General features: G+C 56.5%; 1 protein-coding gene across 1 annotated transcript; it reads left to right on the forward strand.

The window, feature by feature from the left end:
• Nucleotides 1-13,438: 13,438 nt before the first annotated feature.
• Nucleotides 13,439-15,831, forward strand: CAMP (cathelicidin antimicrobial peptide). The gene is made up of 4 exons (XM_008155908.3): nt 13,439-13,655; nt 14,700-14,807; nt 14,925-14,996; nt 15,541-15,831. The coding sequence occupies exons 1-4, from the start codon at nt 13,452-13,454 to the stop codon at nt 15,682-15,684; spliced, it is 528 nt and encodes a 175-aa protein (XP_008154130.1). The 5' UTR covers nt 13,439-13,451; the 3' UTR covers nt 15,685-15,831.
• Nucleotides 15,832-19,724: the final 3,893 nt, after the last annotated feature.

Genomic DNA, 19,724 nt, shown 5'->3' on the forward strand with positions numbered 1-19,724 from the left:
ATTGACTCCCTAAAAAAATAAAAAATAAAAATAAATATCCATACACACACGCAGGGGACCCTCCTTGCTCAGACATAATCCGAGAAGCGATTTGCTCGGAAGCAACCCTTTTTCCCAGCAGAAATAATGTCAGTTGAATTAGTGCGCTTCTGATGATGCCCTGTTTCAACCTTTCTTACATGCAGCACATGGCTATTGTGCTGTTTCATTCACAAATAAACATTTCTTAAATTTACCGGACCACCCCCTACTAGCCTTAAAGGGATTTTGCACACATCACTGCCTCTGAAATGCGATCGCCGGCTAACGGCTTTTCGTTCATCCAATCAATTTTTCCGCCTCGTCCAAGCCCCGAGATTGCTGTTCTGTGAGCACGTTCACGTCCTTGGCGACATTAGCACTCTTGATGGCCTCTTTGTGGCTCAAAATTGTCAGCAACAAAGGCATTCTCTCCTTGGTTTGTTACCCGGGAGAAGCGTTCCGTCCTGCTGCGGTATCAGCCTGAGAGGGTTGCCAGATGGAAAACTGAAGTTTTGGTCGACAACCGAGACATTTTTCTGTGACAACAACCGAGAGCCGAAATTGTTCAAGATGGGAGACGGTCTTGAAGCGAGGTTTTGAAGCAGAGTAACCTCCATCTTGAAACTCTCTGCTTTTGTTAGAGTCCCTAGTCCTGTAAACTCTGTCATTATAAACTCTGTCACTTTAAGACAGACTGTTGTTCTGTAAAATGACTTTGTTTTTTTAGTTTAAATAATAGAAAAAGATAAACTTAACGGTCTGACCTTGCAAGCTAGCCATCCAATGTAAATAGACTAAAATAGACTAATACTGATAATAATTATGCCAGCTACAAACTCATTATGTATTCAAGGTTACAGCTGTCTGTAACAATAACTCACACGGAGCCCTTTGTAATATCTGCAAACAAAGAGGCTCGAAACATATAAATACGGGAGACTTCCTGTATGGGTTGCTCAGAGATTTGGAAAAGATGCCTCCCTCTGGGCCTCGAGCAATAAACGACTCCTAATTAATTGGCTCTTAGGCGTCTGGTCACACAGTTTGACTGTAAATTTCCCCTCTCCTTTATTTTATTTTATTTATTTTTTTGAGGTTTTTCTTTTTCTTTATTAAGGTATTACATATGTGTCTATCCCCCCATAGCCCCTCCCTCTCCTTTATTTTATTTCTATTTTTGTTAATCCTCACCCCAGGATATGTGCATTGATTTTCAGAGCGAGTGGTAGGGACGGGGAGAGACACAGAGAGAAAAACATTGATGTGAGAGAGACACAGTATTTGGTTGTCTCCTGCACTCTCCCCGACTAGGGCAGGAGGCCGAGGTGCGTGCCCTTGACCGGAATCGAACCCAGGACCCTTCAGTCCTCAGGCTGACGCTCTATCCACCGAGCCAAACCAGCTAGGGCTGGGCAGGTCCTTTATCATTTTATTTTTTATTTTAAATACATTTTATTGATTTTTTACAGAGAAGTAGGGAGAGGGATAGAGCTAGAAACATCGATGAGAGGGAAACATCGCTCAGCTGCCTCCTGCACACCCCCGACCCCCCGACGCTCTATCTATCCACGGAGTCAAAGTGGTTAGGGCCATGGGCAGGTCCTTGAATGCTGGACTCAACATCCCTGTTCTTTATTTTTATTTTTTTAATATATTTTATGGATTTTTTTACAGAGAGGAAGGGAGAGGGAGAGAGAGAGAAACATCTATGAGAGAGAAACATTGATCAGCTGCCTCTACTGGGGATGTGCCCAAAACCAAGGTACACGCCCTTGACCAGGATCGAACCTGGGGCCCTTGAGTCTGCAGGCCGACGTTCTATCCACTGAGCCAAACTGGTTAGGGCAACATCCCTGTTCTTGAAGGCATTCATTCAAGGAATGCTTCTTCATTTCGGATCAAAACCCCACAATTCCTACCCTCAGGCGCTCACCTCTGCCACACGCCAGGTCAGGAACTTTCCTTTAATGACGGTAATTGCTGGGCCACCTGCAGGGTTGCTGGGACTTGGAGGAGGGGCGGGAGATAGAGACTGGGAATGCTGAGGGGGGCTGTGGGGGGGGGCAATTTCCAAAAGGGGATTAAAGCTGCTGAAGCTCCCGGGCCCAGGCTGCTGGGAAAGGGAATTCGGGTCGGGTGGGGTGCTTGTCTGTCTGTCTTTCTTTTCTTCGTTTTCCTTTGTTTGTTTGAAAGAGGTGGGGCGCTTTGTAAGGAGAGGAAAGAGCCCCTGGAGACCGGGGAGGCCGACCTCGCTTCCTGGGAGCTGCTGCTGAGCCCCGGGCCCTGGGAGGGGGAGCAGGGGGCAGTTCTTGACGGACTTAGAACTTCCCCAGGGGCTTGGCCTCGTCCCGTAGATAGTGAAGGGTGTGGAGAGGGTGTGATGATGGGATCTGAACTGCCTCCTGGAAGAGGTGGGGGCTGTGCAAACAGTGGCGGGTGGGTAACCACTGGAGGAAGGGAGGGATTAGGGGGCGGGCGGGGAGGCAGCGTTAGGGGCGGGCAGAGTTTTGTGGGTGACCTGCTGCTCGCCAGGCTGCGGGCAGGATTGGAATAAACGCTCCTGCAGGACTCAGCCAGCCCTGTCTCTGCTGCATTGGCTGGAGCCGCGACCGCCACCAGGACCCCTGGGGTGTCCCGTTACAGCGAGTTCGCCCGCTGCTAGTGCGGAGCTGAGGCAAGGCGGGGCGGGAGGGGGCCTGGAGGGGCCAGGGGAAGACTCCTGTCCGGTGGCCGCGCTCCTGGAGGCGCCGAGGGGGCTCAGCTCTGTGCTCGCTGCTGCGTGGGGCGGGTGCTCGGGAGAGGGACTCGGGGCCGTTCCCGGGGGTGGGACTGTCCCTGAGGGTGTGCAGTGTCCTAGGGTCGGGGGGGGGGGGCGCCAGCATGCAAGCCTGGGTGCAGCAGAGGCCCCGGGGGTGGTTCTGGGGAAGGAACGGGGGCGGGGGGGGGAGGGGGGTGGCCGGTCCGAGGTTCCCACCCCAGGAAGGGAGCCCTGCAGGTGCCCCTGGAGGTCGTGCGGAGAGGGTGGGAGAGGTCAGAGGGAGGACGTAGCCACGGGCCCGCTCTGGGACACGAAGTGCAGCTGGTTCCTAAGTGCCCCGAGCGCCTCTGAGCATTCACTTCAGCCCCAAGCAGAGAACAATCTACAGCTGCGGACGGACGGATGGACGGACGAGAGAATGGGTGCCTATGGGTGGCTGTTGCAACTGGTGTTGAACATAAGCCGGACACAGGAAGGACATGCTACTCCAGCCCCTGGAGACCGAGTTTTAAAAAAGGAGAAGTCCTGCCCTAGCCGGCGTGGCTCAGTGGCCAGAGCACCGACCCGCAGACTGAAGGGTCCCGGGTTCGATTCTAGTCAAGGGCAAGTACCTTGGTTGCAGGCTCCCGGGCCTGGTTGGGGGCAGGCGGGAGGCAGCCAGTTGATGTGTCTCTCTCACACCGGTGTCTCTCTCTTTTCCTCTCCCTTCCACCCTCTCTAAAAATCAATGGGGAAAATCCTCGAGTGAGGATGAAAAAATAAATAAATAAAGCAGATGCTGACTTTTTTTTAAAAAAAGAAAAGTCCTGCTCTTAGCTCTGGCTGGTTTGGCTCAGTGGATAGAGCACCGGCCCGCAGACTGAAGGGTCCCGGGTTCGATTCCGGTCAAGGGCATGTACGTTGGTTGCGGGCACGTCCCCAGTAGGGGGTGTGCAGGAGGCAGCTGATTTATGTTTCTAACTCTCTATCCCTCTCCCTTCCTCTCTGTAAAAAACCAATAAAATCTCTTTTAAAAAAATAAAAATAAAGTTTAAATTCTAAAAAAAGAACAAGTCCTGCTTTTACGTTGTTGGAGATGGAGGTTAGGGTGCTGTTGTCTTTGGGGGGTGACCCCGAGGGCTGTGGGAGCTGATCGCGCTGTTTCTTGATCTGGGTGCTGGTTTCATGATGGTCACCTGGTGGGAACTCGCTGAGCTCTGCCCGCATGGTCTGTTCGATCTTCCGTCTGAATGTTTATTTCAATGAAATGTTTATTTATTTTAATTTTTAAAAAATATTTTTATTGATCTCAGAGAGGAAGGGAGAGGGAGAGAGATAGAAACATCCATGATGAGAGAGAATAATGGATCGGCTGCTGCCTGCAAGTCCCCCACTATGGATCGAACCCGCAACCCAGGCATGTGCCCTTGACCAGAATCGAACCTGGGACCTTTCAGTTCGCAGGCCGACGCTCTATCCACTGAGCCACACCGGCTAGGGCTTAATTTTTTCATTTTAAATATATTTGTATTGATTTCAGAGAGGAAGGGAGAGGGAACGAGAGATAAAAACATCAATGATGAGCCCTAGCTGGTTTGGCTCAGTGAATAGAGCGTCAGCCTGTGGACTGAAGGGTCCTGGGTTCGATTCCAGTCAAGGGCAAATGCCACATGCCGGAGGCAGCCTATCAATGATTCTCTCTCATCATGGATGTTTCCATCACTCTCTCCCTCTCCCTTCCTCTCTGAAATCAATAAAAAATATATATATTAAAAAAAAAACACCACACATCGATGATGAAAGAGAATCATGGGTCAGCTGCCTCCTGCACGCCCCCTACTGGGGATGGAGCCTGCAACTGGTCCCTGTGCCCTGACAGAGAATCAATGGAACTGTGACCTCCTGGTTCATAGGTCGACGCCCAACCACTGAGCCATGCCAGCTGGGCTCAATGAAATGTTTATCACTACTAATAAAACAACCTCCCTTTCCCCCACTTTCTCCTCCAGCACATTCCTTCCCTTCACAGTAAAGCTCTAAAAAAAGCTGACTCTGATTTCTCTCCTCCCATTTTTCTCCTGAAGCCAATCCAACCAGATATCCCACTCCCGCTCCAAAGAAACCGGCTTCGGCAAGTTCTCCAGGGACTTCGTTTGCTGGATCCAGGGACCAACCACAGCCGTGCCTTTCCCTGCCCGGCAGCCAGCCGATGCCTCTGGCCACGGGCGCTCACTCCCTTCTAGAGAGAGCAGCGGGCTTGGCCTTCAGGGCACCCTTCTCCAGATGACCCCCCTCCAGCTGCTCCTGAGAGGCGTGAGGGGAGGCCATGAGGCCCCCGAGGGTGAGGACCAGGCGGGAGGAGGGAGGACGCTCGGGCCTCCTGGGAAGTGTCCTGGCCTCCTGCTCCCAGCACAGCACAGAGCCCGGCTCTAGAGGAGGAGGGAGTGTGTGGAGCGATTGAGGACTAAGTGTTCGCAGGTTACCTGAGGTCAGAGGCCATCCTCTAGATGCCCTTTTCTCTAAGAAAGGGAAGCATCGATGGGAGAGAAACACCAATGGGTTGCCGCCTGCATGACCCCTGACCAGGCCCCGGGCCAGGAGGAGCCCGCAACCAAGTTTCCTGCCCTTAACTGGACTCGAACCCGGGACCCTTCGGTCCGCAGGTGGACACTCTGTCCACGGAGCCACTAGGGCAGTGGTCGGCAAACTCATTAGTCCACAGAGCCAAATATCAACAGTACAGCGAGTGAAATTTCTTTTGAGAGCCACATTTTTTAAACTTAAACTATATAGGTAGGTACATTGTTATTAACTTAATTAGGGTATCCTGAGCTGGCCTTTGCTATAAACGTCCTCAACCTGATTGAGGCATGTGGCTCTCGAGCCGCAGTTTGCCGACCACTGGACTAGGGCCCCTTTTCTCTTCTGAAAAAATTGAAGACTTGTCCTGTGAACTGAAAGGTCCCGGGTTCGATTTTGGACAGGGCACATGCCTGGGTTGTGGGCTCGATCCCCAGTGGGGTGTGTGCAAGAGGCAGCCAATCCATGATTCTCATCATTGATGTTTCTTTTTCTTCTTCTTTTTTTTAAAAAAAATATATTTTATTGATTTTTTACAGAGAGGAAGGGAGAGGGATAGAGAGCTAGAAACATCGATGAGAGAGAAACATCAATCAGCCGCCTCCTGCACACCCCTACTGGGGATGTGTCCGCAACCAAGGTACATGCCCTTGACCGGAACCGAACCTGGGACCCTTGAGTCCTCAGGCCGATGCTCTATCCACTGAGCCAAACCCGTTAGGGCTCATCATGGATGTTTCTATCCCTCTCTCCTCTCCCTTCCTCTCTGAAATCAATAAAAATATATTCCAAAACGATACCAGTAAGTCCAGGACTCTTCTGCCACTCCCCGCCCCGCCCCCGCGGGCATTGGCTATCCCCGAGGAGGCCGCCAGAGGGCACTGGTTTCCAGCAGAATGTTCGTCTGGAAAGACAGGTTTGCTGGGAGCGGACAGCTGAGCGCACGTGGGGACAGGACGCAGGGCAGCGGTGTGAGCCCAGCAGAGGGGACACGCGGGACGTCACGGCCTTCGTCCTCAGAAACGTCCCGACTGTGTGTGGCGCCAGACGGGTCCTGGAGTGATCGGGTGATCCCTCCGTAAGGCACACGAGTGTCTCGTCGACTGTGCTGCACACCTGAACCGGACATAATGGTGCACGTCCACTGTAATTAAGAGATTAGCCGGCCGGTGTGGCTCCGTCGATGAGCGTGGACCTAGGAACCAGGAGGTCACGGTTCAGTTCCCAGCCAGGGCACACGCCCAGTTTGCAAACTCAATCCCCAGTGTGGGGCGTGCAGGAGGCAGCCGATCCGTGATTCTCATCATTGATGTTTCTATCTCTCACTCCCTCTCCCATCCTCTCTGAAATCAATTTTAAAAAATATTTTTTAAAAAAGGAAAAAGGGAGTGTGCCCCTGTGTTGGGGATCTGTTTGCAGAGCCTTTCGCAGGGTGGGGCGTGCTCAGGGCCGCGGCCCCAAACCCCTGTGGTTAATCTCCCGTGTCAGCTTCTGGACCTCACTCGCCCTCAGTTTTACCCCTCGAGGAACGGGGAGGAAGGACCCCTCACCATCTGCCACCAGAGGCGTGGGCAGAGAGGACAGAGCACGTGTGTAAGAACTTTCTGGAAGTTTGAAATAAAGAGGAGAAACGTGAGGTGGCCGGTCCGCTGGCCCTCACCCTGGCCCTGTGGTACGTGGCTGCTGAGTGGGTCACACTGCCCCCTTCCCCCCCACCCCTACTCTACAGCGAGTGAGTGCCCGCGCTGGGCATTCTGGGAGAGGGGATTCCCCAGCAGGTGGAGGTGCTGAGGCTGAATGAGGGCAGAGGCAGAGGGCGGGGCAGGGCAGCCACTGGAGCAGTGGTCTGGTCGGCAAACTCATTAGTCAACAGAGCCAAATAGCAATAGTACAACGATTGAAATTTCTTTTGAGAGCCACATTTTTTAAACTTAAACTTCTTCTAACGCCACTCCTTCAACATAGACTCGCCCAGGCCGTGGTATTTTGTGGAAGAGCCACACTCAAGGGGCCAAAGAGCCGCATGTGGCTCATGAGCCGCAGTTTGCTGACCACTGCACTGGAGCAACGGGGAGTCACAGCAGGCTCTGGAGCAGGGCGCGCACTGCATTCCAAAGGGTCCCATTTTCCTGTGAGGTTTCTTGGGGTGCTCCCTCTGGAGGACAGAGGTCCTGGACAGCAGCTGCGCCTCCTTACCGCTTGCACTGGGGTGCTGGTCTCCCTCCCACCCCCATCCCCGAAGGAAGTGGGAGGAAAGGGAACCTTGTGCGGGGCTGGGAAGGGCTGGAGGCCAGCAGGGTGGGCCTGTGGTGACATTGCCCGTCCAGGCCTCCTCCGCCCGGGCCTCCGGAGGTAACCTTGTTCCTGGGGATGAGTTACAGCCTCTTGCACCAGCCGCCTGTTCGCGGGTTGACAAAGGCCCCCATTAGGCAAGATGCCGGGGTGGGGGCGGGCGGGTCTTGCTTTCCAGAAAGGCCTGAAGGCGGTAACGCCTGCCCTCCGGGGTGTGGGGGCTGGACCCATTCCAATCCTTCCAGCCTGGCCCCCAGACTCCGGGCACGCCGGGCCTTCGGGAGCCTGTGTGTTCTGTGAAGAGAGGCCCGTCTGAGAAGTGCCCCCCACTTAACCCAATGAGGCCCCACGCTCTTCACAGACGGGAAGCAGGACAGGAGGGCGTGGCCCGGTCCCTGTTGGGGGGCTCCTGAGCGCGGGCGGCCTCCCTTCCCTGGGCACACTCAGAGCGCCCCCACAGGGCTCCTCCTTTCCCTCACCTCCTCACGGCCCCCCCGCCACCCGCCTCCGTGACCCCGTGACCCCTCGACCCCGCTCAGGTCGCAGAGTTGGGGGAAGACCTGCCCACACGTGGCCACCGCTTAGCTGCTCACTCTGCAGCCTTGACCACAGGCAGTGCATCCGCCACGAAGCTCTCCATCCTCGGGGCCATCACGCGCGCTGACCGGTGCAGGCCGTGTGTCGCCACCAGCACCGAGGTGCGGGACGCTTCCATTTCCCAAAACACGGCCCTTCGCAACCAACCCCTGCCAGCCCGGCCGCGGCGGCCTCGGGCCCACTTCCTCTCCCTGCGGCTCTGCCTTCTCCGAGCTCTCACAGGAGCTGAACCCTACGGTCCTGACGTGGGCACCTGGCTGCTGGCACTCGGCCTCGTGGTGGCGAGCTGCACGGGAGCCCGCAGCCCCTTCCTTTCCCCGGTTAGGCAGCACTCCGGGAACGGGCGTGGGTGGCCGCGTCCCGTGGAGCTGCTCGCACACCCCTGCACGGGTGTTTGTGTGGACGGACGGACGGACGCTCTCAGCACTTGGCCGTGAACACCCCGGAGTGGAACTCCTTGGGTGCATGGAGTGAGAGCTCACCCTTTTATTCTTTTAAATATAATACTTTTATTGATTTCAGAGAGGAAGGGAGAGGGAGAGAGAAACAATAATGATGAAAAACAATCTCAGAGGGAGGGTGGGGTGGGTGGGGAGAGATTAACCAAAGAACTTAAATGTGCATCTGCCTAACCCCTGGGCACAGCAGTGTGGTGAAGGCTGGGGTGGGGGGGCGGGGTCAGGCCAGAAGGGGTCCATGGGGAAAAAGGGGGACATCTGTGAGACTTTCAATAAAGATAAATTTAAAAACAAGAAAAGAAAAGAAAACAGAAACGGCCCTAAATAGTTTGGCTCAGTGGATAGAGCATCGACCTGCGGACTCGAGGGTCCCAGGTTCGATCCGGTCAAGGGCATGTACCTTGGTTGTAGGCACATCCCAGGAGGCAGCTGATTGATGTTTCTCTCATCGATGTTTCTAACTCTCTCTACCTCTCCCTTCCTCTCTGTAAAAAATCAATAAAATATATTTAAAAAATAGAAACAATAATGATGAGAATCATGGATCCGCTGCCTCCTGCATGCCCCCTACTGGGGAATTGAACCAGTAACCTGGGCATGTGCCCTGCAGGAATGGAACCTCCTGGTTCCCGGGCTGAGGCTCAACCGCTGAGCCACGCCAGCCGGGCTGTGGTCTCTGTAGGTGGCCCTGAGGTATCGGGTCGCCTCTCGGAGCCTTTCCTTCCTCTCCAAGCTGGTGTCTCGCAGCTCCGATGCGTCCGAGGCCTTGGCCTTGGCCCTCACACTTCACTGTGCATCTGACCCACCTGCAGGCAGGGCTCCTTGAGCCAGGACGTGGGCCCCACCAGAGTGGCTGACTTGGTAGGTCTGGAGCGAGGCCCCAGAATTTCCGTTTCTTTCTTTCCTTTTTAATCTTCACCTGAGGATATTTTTTCCATTGCTTTCTAGAGAGAGTGGAAGGGAGGGAGGAGAGGGGAAGAGAGAGGGAGAGAGAGAGAAGCACTGACGTGAGAGAGACACATCTATTGGTTGCCTCCCGCACCCGCCTGCCGCCCCTTCCCCTCCCCTCCCCAGGGCTGGGGGACCTGCAAGTGAGGTTGGTGTCCTTGGCCTGAAGTCGAACCCACACACTTTGGTCTGCAGGCCGACGCTCTAACCATGGAGCCCCGGCCAGGACGCCATTTCTTTGAGCTGTTGTTGCTGTGCGTGTGTACGTGTGTGCGTGTGTTGAATTTCCATTTCTAACAAGTTCCCAGGAGTTGTGATGCGAATGGTCTAGGGCCCACACTTTGAGAACCACTGTGTGAACGCTTCCTGGGGAGCTGTCAGATGTCCCCCTTTTTGATCTGGACTCCCCTAGAATCTTCTTTAAAAATATTTTTTTTATTGATTTCAGAGAGGAAGAGAGAGGGACATAGAAACTGTGCCAATCCGGCACAGCCAGGTTCGGTGAGCCTGAGGGGGCGGTGAAGGATTGAGAAAAGACAGACAAGAGAAGAAAGCCAGGTCCGGCCCTAGCTGGTTTGGCTCAGTGGATAGAGCGTCAGCCTGCGGACTAAAGGGTCCCAGGTTCGATCCTGGTCAAGGGCCCATGCCTGGGTGGCGGGCTCGATCCCCAGTAGGGGGCATGCAGGAGGCAGCCGATCCATGATCCTCTCTCATCATTGATGTTTCCATCTCTCTCTCCTTCTCCCTTCCTCTGAAATCAATAAAGAAATATATTTTTTAAAAAAAGAAAGAAAAAGAAAAGAAAAGAAAGCCAGGTCTGGGTGGGACAGCCTGCAGGCCGAGTCCTTATTCTCTAGCTGATCCCACGAGGCACAGGAAGGGCGGGTCAAGATGTTTACGACGTTCTCCCGGGTTTGGAATCTGCTCCGTTTCAGGCACTTGATCCAGCTTTGTTTCCTTGCTTCACCTCCACAGCCCACATCACTCAGCCACGTGGGACCACAGGTTCGGACCATAAGGTCAAGCTCACAGCCACAGCCTTTGGCTGTAATTGTGCTGACACTTACACGTGGCTTTGCCACGAGAGCACCGTGCCCTCTCATTAGCCCAGGCTTGAACCTGTCCAAACACTGTAGTCGCTCTGCACAGGAAATCATTGATCAGCTGCCCCCTGCACGCCCCACACTGTGGATTGAGCCCACAACCTGGGCACGTGCTCTGACTGGGAATCGAACCCTGACCTCCTGGTTCATAGGTCGATGCTCAACTCCTGAGCCACGCCGGCTGGGCTCCCCTAGAATCTTCTGGTCACCTTGTTCATGAGATGAGCCACTATGAAAAAGGCAAGCTGGGGAGCCCCCTCCCTCCCCAGGAGAGAGGGTGGCCATGGCTTCGGAGGGTCTGATCAGCCTCCCTACCTCTCTGGCGGACACACACACACCCCGCCGCACGCACCGGCCTGGCTGGGGCTCAGTCCTGGAGGCTGGGAAGCCTGGATCCTGTGCTGTGGCCCAGAGGGAAGGCGACCCCGGGCCCCCAGTCCGACGTGCAGCCGTCGGAGGACCTGTGGACGCCCCGGCTCTGCTGGTTCCGAGCGGAGGCGTGTGCAGGGCTGGCCGAGGCCGAGGCCCCTTCGCCAGCGGGAAAGGCGCGCTGAGGGGTGGGGTCTGGCCTGGAGGAAGCGGGACTGGCAGGTCCCATGCCTCATCTAAGGACGAGCACGGATGCCTTCTTCTCTCCTGGCTTGGCTCCTTGGGGACCCTGAAGCCAGAACAAAAGGTGAGGGACCCAGGAGAGACCTTAGGGGTCCGGTGTCCTGGGCTGACCTTCCTCCCGGCCACTCTCCAGGGCGCCATGTGCAAGCCCGGCTTGATCAAGAGCCGCTGGGGCAATCCTGGCTGTGAAACCAGGTTGCACACAAGCCCATGTCTCCTTCCTTCTCCCGAGGCAGAGTGCGCAATAGCACCCTTCACCCCGCTGCCCTTCCAAGTGCCCTGTCCAGGCCCCAAGAGGCCCCCAGGCCAAGAGGCCGACAGCGACCTGGGCCTCCGGCCACACGGCCACTCCCAGGGAGCTGGCCTGCATGTCCATGCTGCCGCTGGGCCCTCCGGCACGCTGGCCTCACCGCTCCCAGGATGCTCTCTCCCCTCCAGCCGCCCAGCCTGTCTCCACTAGAGCACTAACCGGGAGCCATTTGGGATCCAATCGGAAGAGACTTCCCGACGGCGGCGGCAGTGAGAGGAGATGGCGGCCACGTCTGGCTGGAGGTCAGGGAAAGCGTCCTTGGTGGCCGGGCGTGCCAGGCAGAGGGGAGCGAGCAGGAGGCTCCGCGGGCCTTGTGGTGGGGTGTGTGGCCGCCTGGGGCATGCAGGGCTGTGGGCGAGGGCAATGGGAGCAACGAGACTGAGACTCCAGGCCCTGCCAGGCCGGTGTGGAACCAGGAACCAGGAGGTCACAGTTCCATTCCCGGTCAGGGCACAGGCCCGGGTTGTGGGCTCCATCCCCAGTGTGGGGCGTGCAGGAGGCAGCCGATCCATGATTCTCTCTCATCATTGATGTTTCTATCTCTCTCTCTCCCTCTCCCTTCCTCCTTGAAATCAATAAAAATACATAAAAAATAAACAACATAAAACAAACTCCAGGCCCTGATGCCAGTGGAGGAGGGTGGGGGGCTCCAGAAGGCAAGGTGGGGGGGTGAAATGGGTCATCCACAGCCAAAGGAGCCCCGTGGCCATGGTGACAATGTGTGGGATTGGCTGGAGAGGAATAAATTAGGGTGAGGATGATGAGGATGGTGAGGATGGTGACGATGGAGAGGATGGTGAGGATGGAGAGGATGGTGAGGATAGTGAGGATGGTGAGGATGGTGACGATGGTGAGGATGGAGAGGATGGTGAGGATGGTGACGATGGTGAGGATGGTGAGGATGGTGAGGATGGAGAGGATGGAGAGGATGGAGAGGATGGTGAGGATGGTGAGGATGGTGACGATGGTGAGGATGGAGAGGATGGTGAGGATGGTGACGATGGTGAGGATGGTGACCATGATGAGGATGGTGAGGATGGTGACCATGGTGAGGATGGTGAGTATGGTGAGGATGGAGAGGATGGAGAGGATGGAGAGGATGGTGAGGATGGTGAGGATGGTGACGATGGTGAGGATGGAGAGGATGGTGAGGATGGTGACGATGGTGAGGATGGTGACCATGATGAGGATGGTGAGGATGGTGACCATGGTGAGGATGGTGAGGATGGAGAGGATGGAGAGGATGGTGAGGATGGAGAGGATGGTGAGGATGGTGAGGATGGTGAGAGGATGGTGAGGATGGTGACCATGGTGAGGATGGTGACGATGGTGACGATGGTGAGGATGGTGAGGATGGTGAGGATGGTGAGGATGGAGAGGATGGTGAGGATGGAGAGGATGGTGAGGATGGAGAGGATGGTGAGGATGGAGAGGATGGTGAGGATGGTGAGAGGATGGTGAGGATGGTGACCATGGTGAGGATGGTGAGGATGGTGACGATGGTGACTGTGTCTGGGGCAGCCTGGAGCCTAGAGGAGGTGGCGTCTGGAGGTTGTGGCTGCACTTCAGAGGAGAGGAAGCGAGGCGGTGCAGGGGGTGGGGGGTGGCCGAGGGGAGCGTCCCAGGAGGAAGAAGGAGCAGGTGGGGAGATGGGGAAACCATTTCTTCATGTTGCACAGGAGCCGACTTCGCCCACCGTGCAGCAAGCCTATGAGGCAACAGGGAGCTGAGCCAAGCCCAGCCGCCTGCATAAAGGAGGGCCCTGCGTGCTGGGGGGGACTCGACTCGGGGACATGGAGACCCAGAGGAACAGCCTGTCCTGGGGGCGCTGGTCGCTGCTGCTGCTGCTGCTGGGCCTGGCCATGCCCATGCCTCCGACCGCCGCCCAGGCCATGAGCTACCAGGAGGCAGTGCGCCTGGCTGTGCAGGGCTTCAACCAGCGCTCCCTGGAGGCCAGCCTCTACCGCCTGCTGCAGCTGGAGCCGCAGCCGCAGGGCGTGAGTTGGGGGGAGGGGCTCTGCTCTGGCCTCCTGCTGTCCCTTGGCTTCTGCTTGGCCGCCCTCAGGAAGGCTGCTCCCTCCCAGGGGTCCCCCCTCCTCCAGGGCACCTCCCAGGGCTGTGTCCCCTCCCAAAGGGCCGCCCTCACCTGGGACTCTATTCTGTGCAATGAGGTGCCCCCCCCTCCTCACCCCCCATTCAGGCTTCAGGGAGTCCCTGGGAGGAACGGGGTCACGGGGCTGGGGTGTGACTTCCCTGCTTTATTTACTTATTTTAAATATATTTTGTTTTTGTTCTGTTTTATTATTATTTTAAAATCCTCACCCAAGGATCTTTTTCCATTGATTTTTAGAGAGAGTGGAGGACAGAGGGAGAGACAGAAACATCGATGTGAAAGAAACACATCGATGGGTTGCCTCCTGCAGGAGCCCAGACCAGGGCCCAGGCCAGGGAGGAGCCTGCAACCCAGGCCTGTGCCCTTGACCGGAATCGAACCCGGGACCCTTCGGTCTGCTCTATCCACTGAGCCACACCGGCCAGAGCTAAAATAGATTTTTATTGATTTCAGGGAGGAAGGGAGAGGGAGAGAGATAGAAACATCCATGATGAGAATCACTGATCAGCTGCCTCCTGCACGCCCCCTACGGAGATGGAGCCCACAACCCGGGCCTGTGCCCTTGACCGGGAATTGAACCCGGGACTGAAGGTGCCCTGAGCCAAAATGACCGGGGCACGTCCCTGCTTCGAGTGTCCTGTGCTCACCTGCCTCCCACACAGGCAGGGGCTGTGCCCAGGGCAGGGCCCTTCTCCCAGGAGGCCTGAGCCCGGGGCCCCCTGGAACTGGGCAGGGTCTGCTCCCCGCTGCGTGTGGGTGTGGGCAGGAGCGGGCTCTGCCCTCTCACCCCGGCCCCCAGCTCCAAACCAGTACCCCCGCTGCAGGGGCTGTTGAGGGGTGTCTTCTATGGAGGGGGCAGGGCCGGGGGGCTCAGACCAGAGGAAGCAAGCAGAGGCCCAGCCCCGACCTCCCCGCTTCTCCCCGCCAGGACCCGAACCCATTCACCCCGAAGCCCGTGAGCTTCACCCTGAAGGAGACGGTGTGCCCCAGGACGACACGGCGGCCCCCGGAGGAGTGTGACTTCAAGGAGAACGGGGTGAGCTGGGGGCTGGGGCTCCCACAGATGCCAAACAGGAGGCCTCGGGGCGCACTCCCAGAGGCGGGCGGCTGGGAGGGCACAGCACCGGGCGGGTGTGACCTGCGCCCCTTGCAGCTGGTGAAAGAGTGCGCGGGGGCGGTCACCCTGGACCCTGACGACGGCTTCTTTGACGTCACCTGCGACGAGGTGAGCGGGGGGGCGGGGGGGGGGCGCCTGGAGGGTTCTGGGGACCATGAACCGCTGCCCCGTCCTGGCCGAGGGAGCCCCCCTCCCCCGCTCCTGCCCCGCCCCCCCTTCCCCAGCCTGGTTCCGAGTGTGGTCCTCGCCCAGGAACCTGTGAGAAAGGCACCCTCCCAGTCCCCCCCCACACCCCCTTCCCCCGACCTGCTGCCTCAGACTCCGGGGTGAGGCCCAGCAATTGGCATGCAACCACCTTCCGGAAGGTTCCTGCTGAGGCTGGGGAGCTGCTCAGGGAGAGTGACGGGCTTTCAGCCCTGCTCCGCCTAGGCTTGCTGGGAGGGGCTGTGTGACCTGGGGAAGTCAGTAGCCATCTCTGGGCCTGTTTCCTCGTCTGTTTAAGGGGTAGGGATTCAAGCACAGGCTCCCAGGTCACAGCCAGAGGGTGAGCCGGGCTCCTCGGGTGGCCCAGGAAAGGGGAGCCCCGGTGGGAGGGGGGGGCTCCTGACGCTGGCCCAGCCCCACGAGGAGCCCGTCTCCTCCCCGTGCACAGATCAGGAATGTCAAGTTCAACGCCCGGAAGCTGGGCGAACTCATCAGGAGAGGCGGAGAGGGGTTCGGGAGGAAGGTCGAGAAGATTGGCAGGAGGATCAAGGAGTTTTTCACGAACCTCGCGCCCCGGGAAGAAGAGGCCTGAGGGTCCGTGTGGCCCGGCTCCGGCCCCTGGGCTCCGACCACAACACCAGGCCTCACCCGGACCCGGATCCGATGGAGAAGAGGATCCATTACAGAGCTCAGCCCCGGCTCCGGCCTCTGGGCTCCCACAATAAATCCTGGAAAGCAACCCTCAGCCTTCACTGCCCCTGTCTCGCGTCACCGCCATGAGCTCTGTGGGCTCTGTGTTTCTCTCTCTTCCTGAAAATCCGTAAATGGGGGGGGGGGGGGGGGGCCTTGGGCGGGGGCTCCGTGGATTGGAGAGCATCCTGTGCCGAAAGGGTTCTCCCGGGCAGGCACACACCGTGGTCTCGGGTCCCAGCCCTGGTCGGGTGTCTTTGGGAAGCACCCAGGCAATGGTTCTCGCTCACATTTCCCTCTCTCTCTCTCAAAATCAATAAAAATAAAAACAAACCCTTGGGTGAGGGTTAAGGCCGGCGTGGCTCAGTGGTTGAGTGTCGACCTATGAACCAGGAGGTCACAGTTCGATTCCTGGTCAAGGGCACAGGCCCGGGTTGTGGGCTCGATCCCCAGTGGGGGGCGTGCAGGAGGCAGCCGGTCAGTGATTCTCTCTCATCACTGATGTTTCTCTCTCTCTCTCCCTCCCCCTTCCTCTCTGAAATCAATAAAAATATATGAAAATAAATAAATAGAAGCGATAAGCACATATCCTCAGCGGACGAAACAAGACAGAACCCTGGCGGCTCTGCCTGGAGCCCGCCCTGGCCCCCTGGCCTCCGGGAGCCTCGGGGAGAAGGCGCTGCAGACACGGGCCTGCCCTTCTGCTGAGGATTCCTTCTCACTTCATGTGGGGGTGGGGGGAGAGAAGGAAGGATGAAGGAGTGCAGGGGGGCACCCCAGAAAGCACCCACTAAACTGCCGTGACTACCGGGGCCGTTCGGGGCTTCTCACAATGACGAGCCACCGGGAAGGGAGCCCCAGACTCAAACGATGACCGGGAGTCGCTGAGGAGCAGGGGGAACGCCCCTGAGCCCCGGGACTCGGTGCAGCGCTTCCCCACCCAGGGGTAACCCTCAGTGTAACCCCACGGGGATCGCCAGCAGCGTGTGCTCAGCCGCCGGCGCCTCCCGGGGGCGGGCAGCCGGGGCCAGGCCGCCTAGCACAGCGGGCTCACCAAACCCCGGCGTCCGGGGGCCACCGCCTGGCGACCGTTGACAGAGACAGGGCTGCGCGGCCCCGGCAGGGAGCACCTTAGACCTGCAAGCGCCGGCTCCAGGGAAAGGAGTTATATCGATAAAGGATGGCGATAAGGCTCCATTATAGAGATCGTCCCAAGGACTTGTCTGCGTGCAGATAAGCGTAACCAATGGACACAGTCTGTAGGGGGCTGGGACAGGTCAATGGGGTGGGGGGGGGGAGGAGACATATGTAATACTTTCAACAATAAAGAATTTATTTTAAAAAAGAATCAAGCCCTGGCTGGTGTGGCTCAGTGGCTAGAGCGTCAGCCTGCAGACTGAAGGGTCCCAGATTCGATTCCAGTCCAGGGCAGATGCCCAGGTTGCAGGCTCAATCCCCAGTAGGGGGCGTGCGGGAGGCAGCCAACCAATGATTCTCATCACTGAGGTTTCTCTCCCTCTCTGAAATCAATAAAAATATTAAAAAATAGCCCTAGCCGGCTTGGCTCAATGGATAAAGCGTTGGCCTGCGGACTGAGGGGTCCCAGGTTCGATTCTGGCCAAGGGCACATGCCTGGGTTGCAGGCTCGATCCCCAGTGGGGGGCGTGCAGGAGGCAGCCGATCAATGATTCTCGCTCATCATTGATGTTTCTATCTCTCTCTCCTTCTCCCTTCCTCTCTGAAATCAATAAAGAAATATATTTTAAAAAATAAAATAAAATAACTCTTCCTTTTTATTTTTTTAAAATATATTTTATTGATTTTTTTACAGAGAGGAAGGAAGAGGGATAGAGAGCTAGAAACATCAACCAGCTGCCCCCTGCACACCTCCTACTGGGGACGTGCCCGCAAACAATGTACATGCCCTTGACCGGAATGGAACCTGGGACCTTTCAGTCTGCAGGCCAATGCTCTATCCACTGAGCCAAACCGGTTTCGGCAAAATAACTCTTCCTTAAAAAAAAAACAAAAAACAAGAATCCATTATAGCCTCAGGTCTAGTTGAAGCAGAATGCGTTTCCCAATAATGCACTTATGTTGAGTCTTTTTTTTAAATCCTTACCCGAGGATATTTTTCCATTGATTTTTTTCCTCCTCTCTCTCGCTCCATTATTTTTATTTTACTCTATTTTATTTGTTTATCCCCCCCCCCCCATTGATTTTTAGAGAGAGTGGAAGAGAGAGGGAAAGACAGAAACATCTATGTGAAAGAAACACATCGATTGCTTGTCTCCTGCACGAGCCCCAACCAGGGCCTGGGCCAGGGAGGAGCCTGCAACCCAGGCATGTGCCCTTGACCGGAATCGAACCCGGGACCCTTCGGTCTGCAGGCCGATGCTCTATCCACTGAACCACACCAGCTGGGGCTTATGCTGAGTCTTAGAAGCTGTGGCTGAGCCAGCTCCCTGGCTGTGGTAGATACGCTGAGCTCCATGCAGAGCATGTGCACAGCCACGCTCAACCAGGGGAGGACAGCCGTGGGCGACCATCAGACCACACCCCCACACCCCTCTACCCCCCACCCCTCCAGCAGGCAGCTGCACCCTGGGGAAAGGAGAGAGCTCCTTCAGGATTCCACTTCTCCGGCTCCTCCCGGGAGCTCTCCCCGCAGGTGCAGGAAGCCTGGAAGGAAGGCTAGGCCATGGCGATGGAGTCCAGCAGGCCAATGCCCAGCCTCCGGGCCTCTAGGTTGGGGCCAGGTGTCCGCAGGGGTGACCAGCTCAGCACCCCATTCTTGGGTTGGCTTTCCCTTCCCTGCTTTATCCTCAGGGTCTTCACACTCCTGTTTTCTGAGATCCAAGTCCCTCCTGCCTCTCGGGAATTTCCTATTAGTGATCACAAATTTCATTTATTGTAAACCAATTCCTCTCAACTGCCTAACACAAGTTATTTGTTCATTGCTTTTATTTTTTAAATATTTTTTTATTGATTTCAGAGAGGAAGGGAGAGGGGGGAGAGAGAGAGAGAGAGAGAGAGAGAAACATCTATGAGAGAGAGAATCATGGATCGGCTGCCTCCTGCATGCCCTCCCCGCACTGGGGATGGAGCCAGCAACCCAGGTAAGTGCCCTTGATTGGAATCGAACCTGGGACTCTTCAGTCTGAGGGCCAACGCTCTATCCACGGAGCCACACCGGCTAGGGCTATTTCTTCATCTCCTTTGTTGGCTTGTGCAAATATTTGTTCTCACAAATTCTGTATGAATTCAAGGCTCCTCACTATTGTAGATTGTCATGGTATGGCCCCAATAATTCACACCTCCCAGTATCCCTCCCTTATGCAGGCCTTTGCCAAGTGGACGCTGCGTTTGGTCATGTGACTTGCTTTGGCCAATGGGGTGTTAGCAAACATGACAGGAGCAGAAACCTGGTAAGCTTGTGAAGGGGGGCTGGCCCCCGGGGACCCTGAAACCACCGTGCCGGGAAGAAGCTCCAGATGAAAGCCCGTGGGGCCCACCGCTGAATGCAGCCATGAGTGAGTCCAAGTGAGATCCTGCCGATCGACAGACACATCAGAACAAACGATTCCTCTCTCTCTCTTTTTAAAAATCTATTTGTATTGATTTCAGAGAGGAAGGGAGAGGGAGAGACAGAAACATCAATGATGAGAGAGAATCATGGATCGGCTGCCTTCTGCATGCTCCCCATTAGGGATCGAGCCTGCAACCCAGGCACGTGCCCCTGACCGGAACGGAGCCTGGGACCCTTCAGACGGCAGGCTGGTGCTCTATCCACTGAGCCACACCGGCCAGGGCGTGATTATTCTCTTAAGCACCTACATTTTGAGTTGGTTCATCGGCAGCCCCTCCCCTCAGGAAGCAGGCCGGGACCGGGTGCCCAGCCGGGACGGGAGCCCACACTCGGCTCCGTTGCTGGGTGCTCAC

This window comes from Eptesicus fuscus, chromosome 18 (assembly GCF_027574615.1).
Source record: "Eptesicus fuscus isolate TK198812 chromosome 18, DD_ASM_mEF_20220401, whole genome shotgun sequence".
Taxonomy (NCBI): domain Eukaryota; kingdom Metazoa; phylum Chordata; class Mammalia; order Chiroptera; family Vespertilionidae; genus Eptesicus; species Eptesicus fuscus.

What these genes read in the sequence shown, in the direction of transcription:
- CAMP (XM_008155908.3), top strand. Translation starts at nt 13,452, where the DNA reads ATGGAGACCCAGAGGAACAGCCTGTCCTGGGGGCGCTGGTCGCTGCTG. An exon ending in TGGAGCCGCAGCCGCAGGGC is followed by an intron (nt 13,656 to 14,699) that starts GTGAGTTGGGGG and finishes TCTCCCCGCCAG; the next exon opens with GACCCGAACCCATTCACCCC. An exon ending in GTGACTTCAAGGAGAACGGG is followed by an intron (nt 14,808 to 14,924) that starts GTGAGCTGGGGG and finishes CGCCCCTTGCAG; the next exon opens with CTGGTGAAAGAGTGCGCGGG.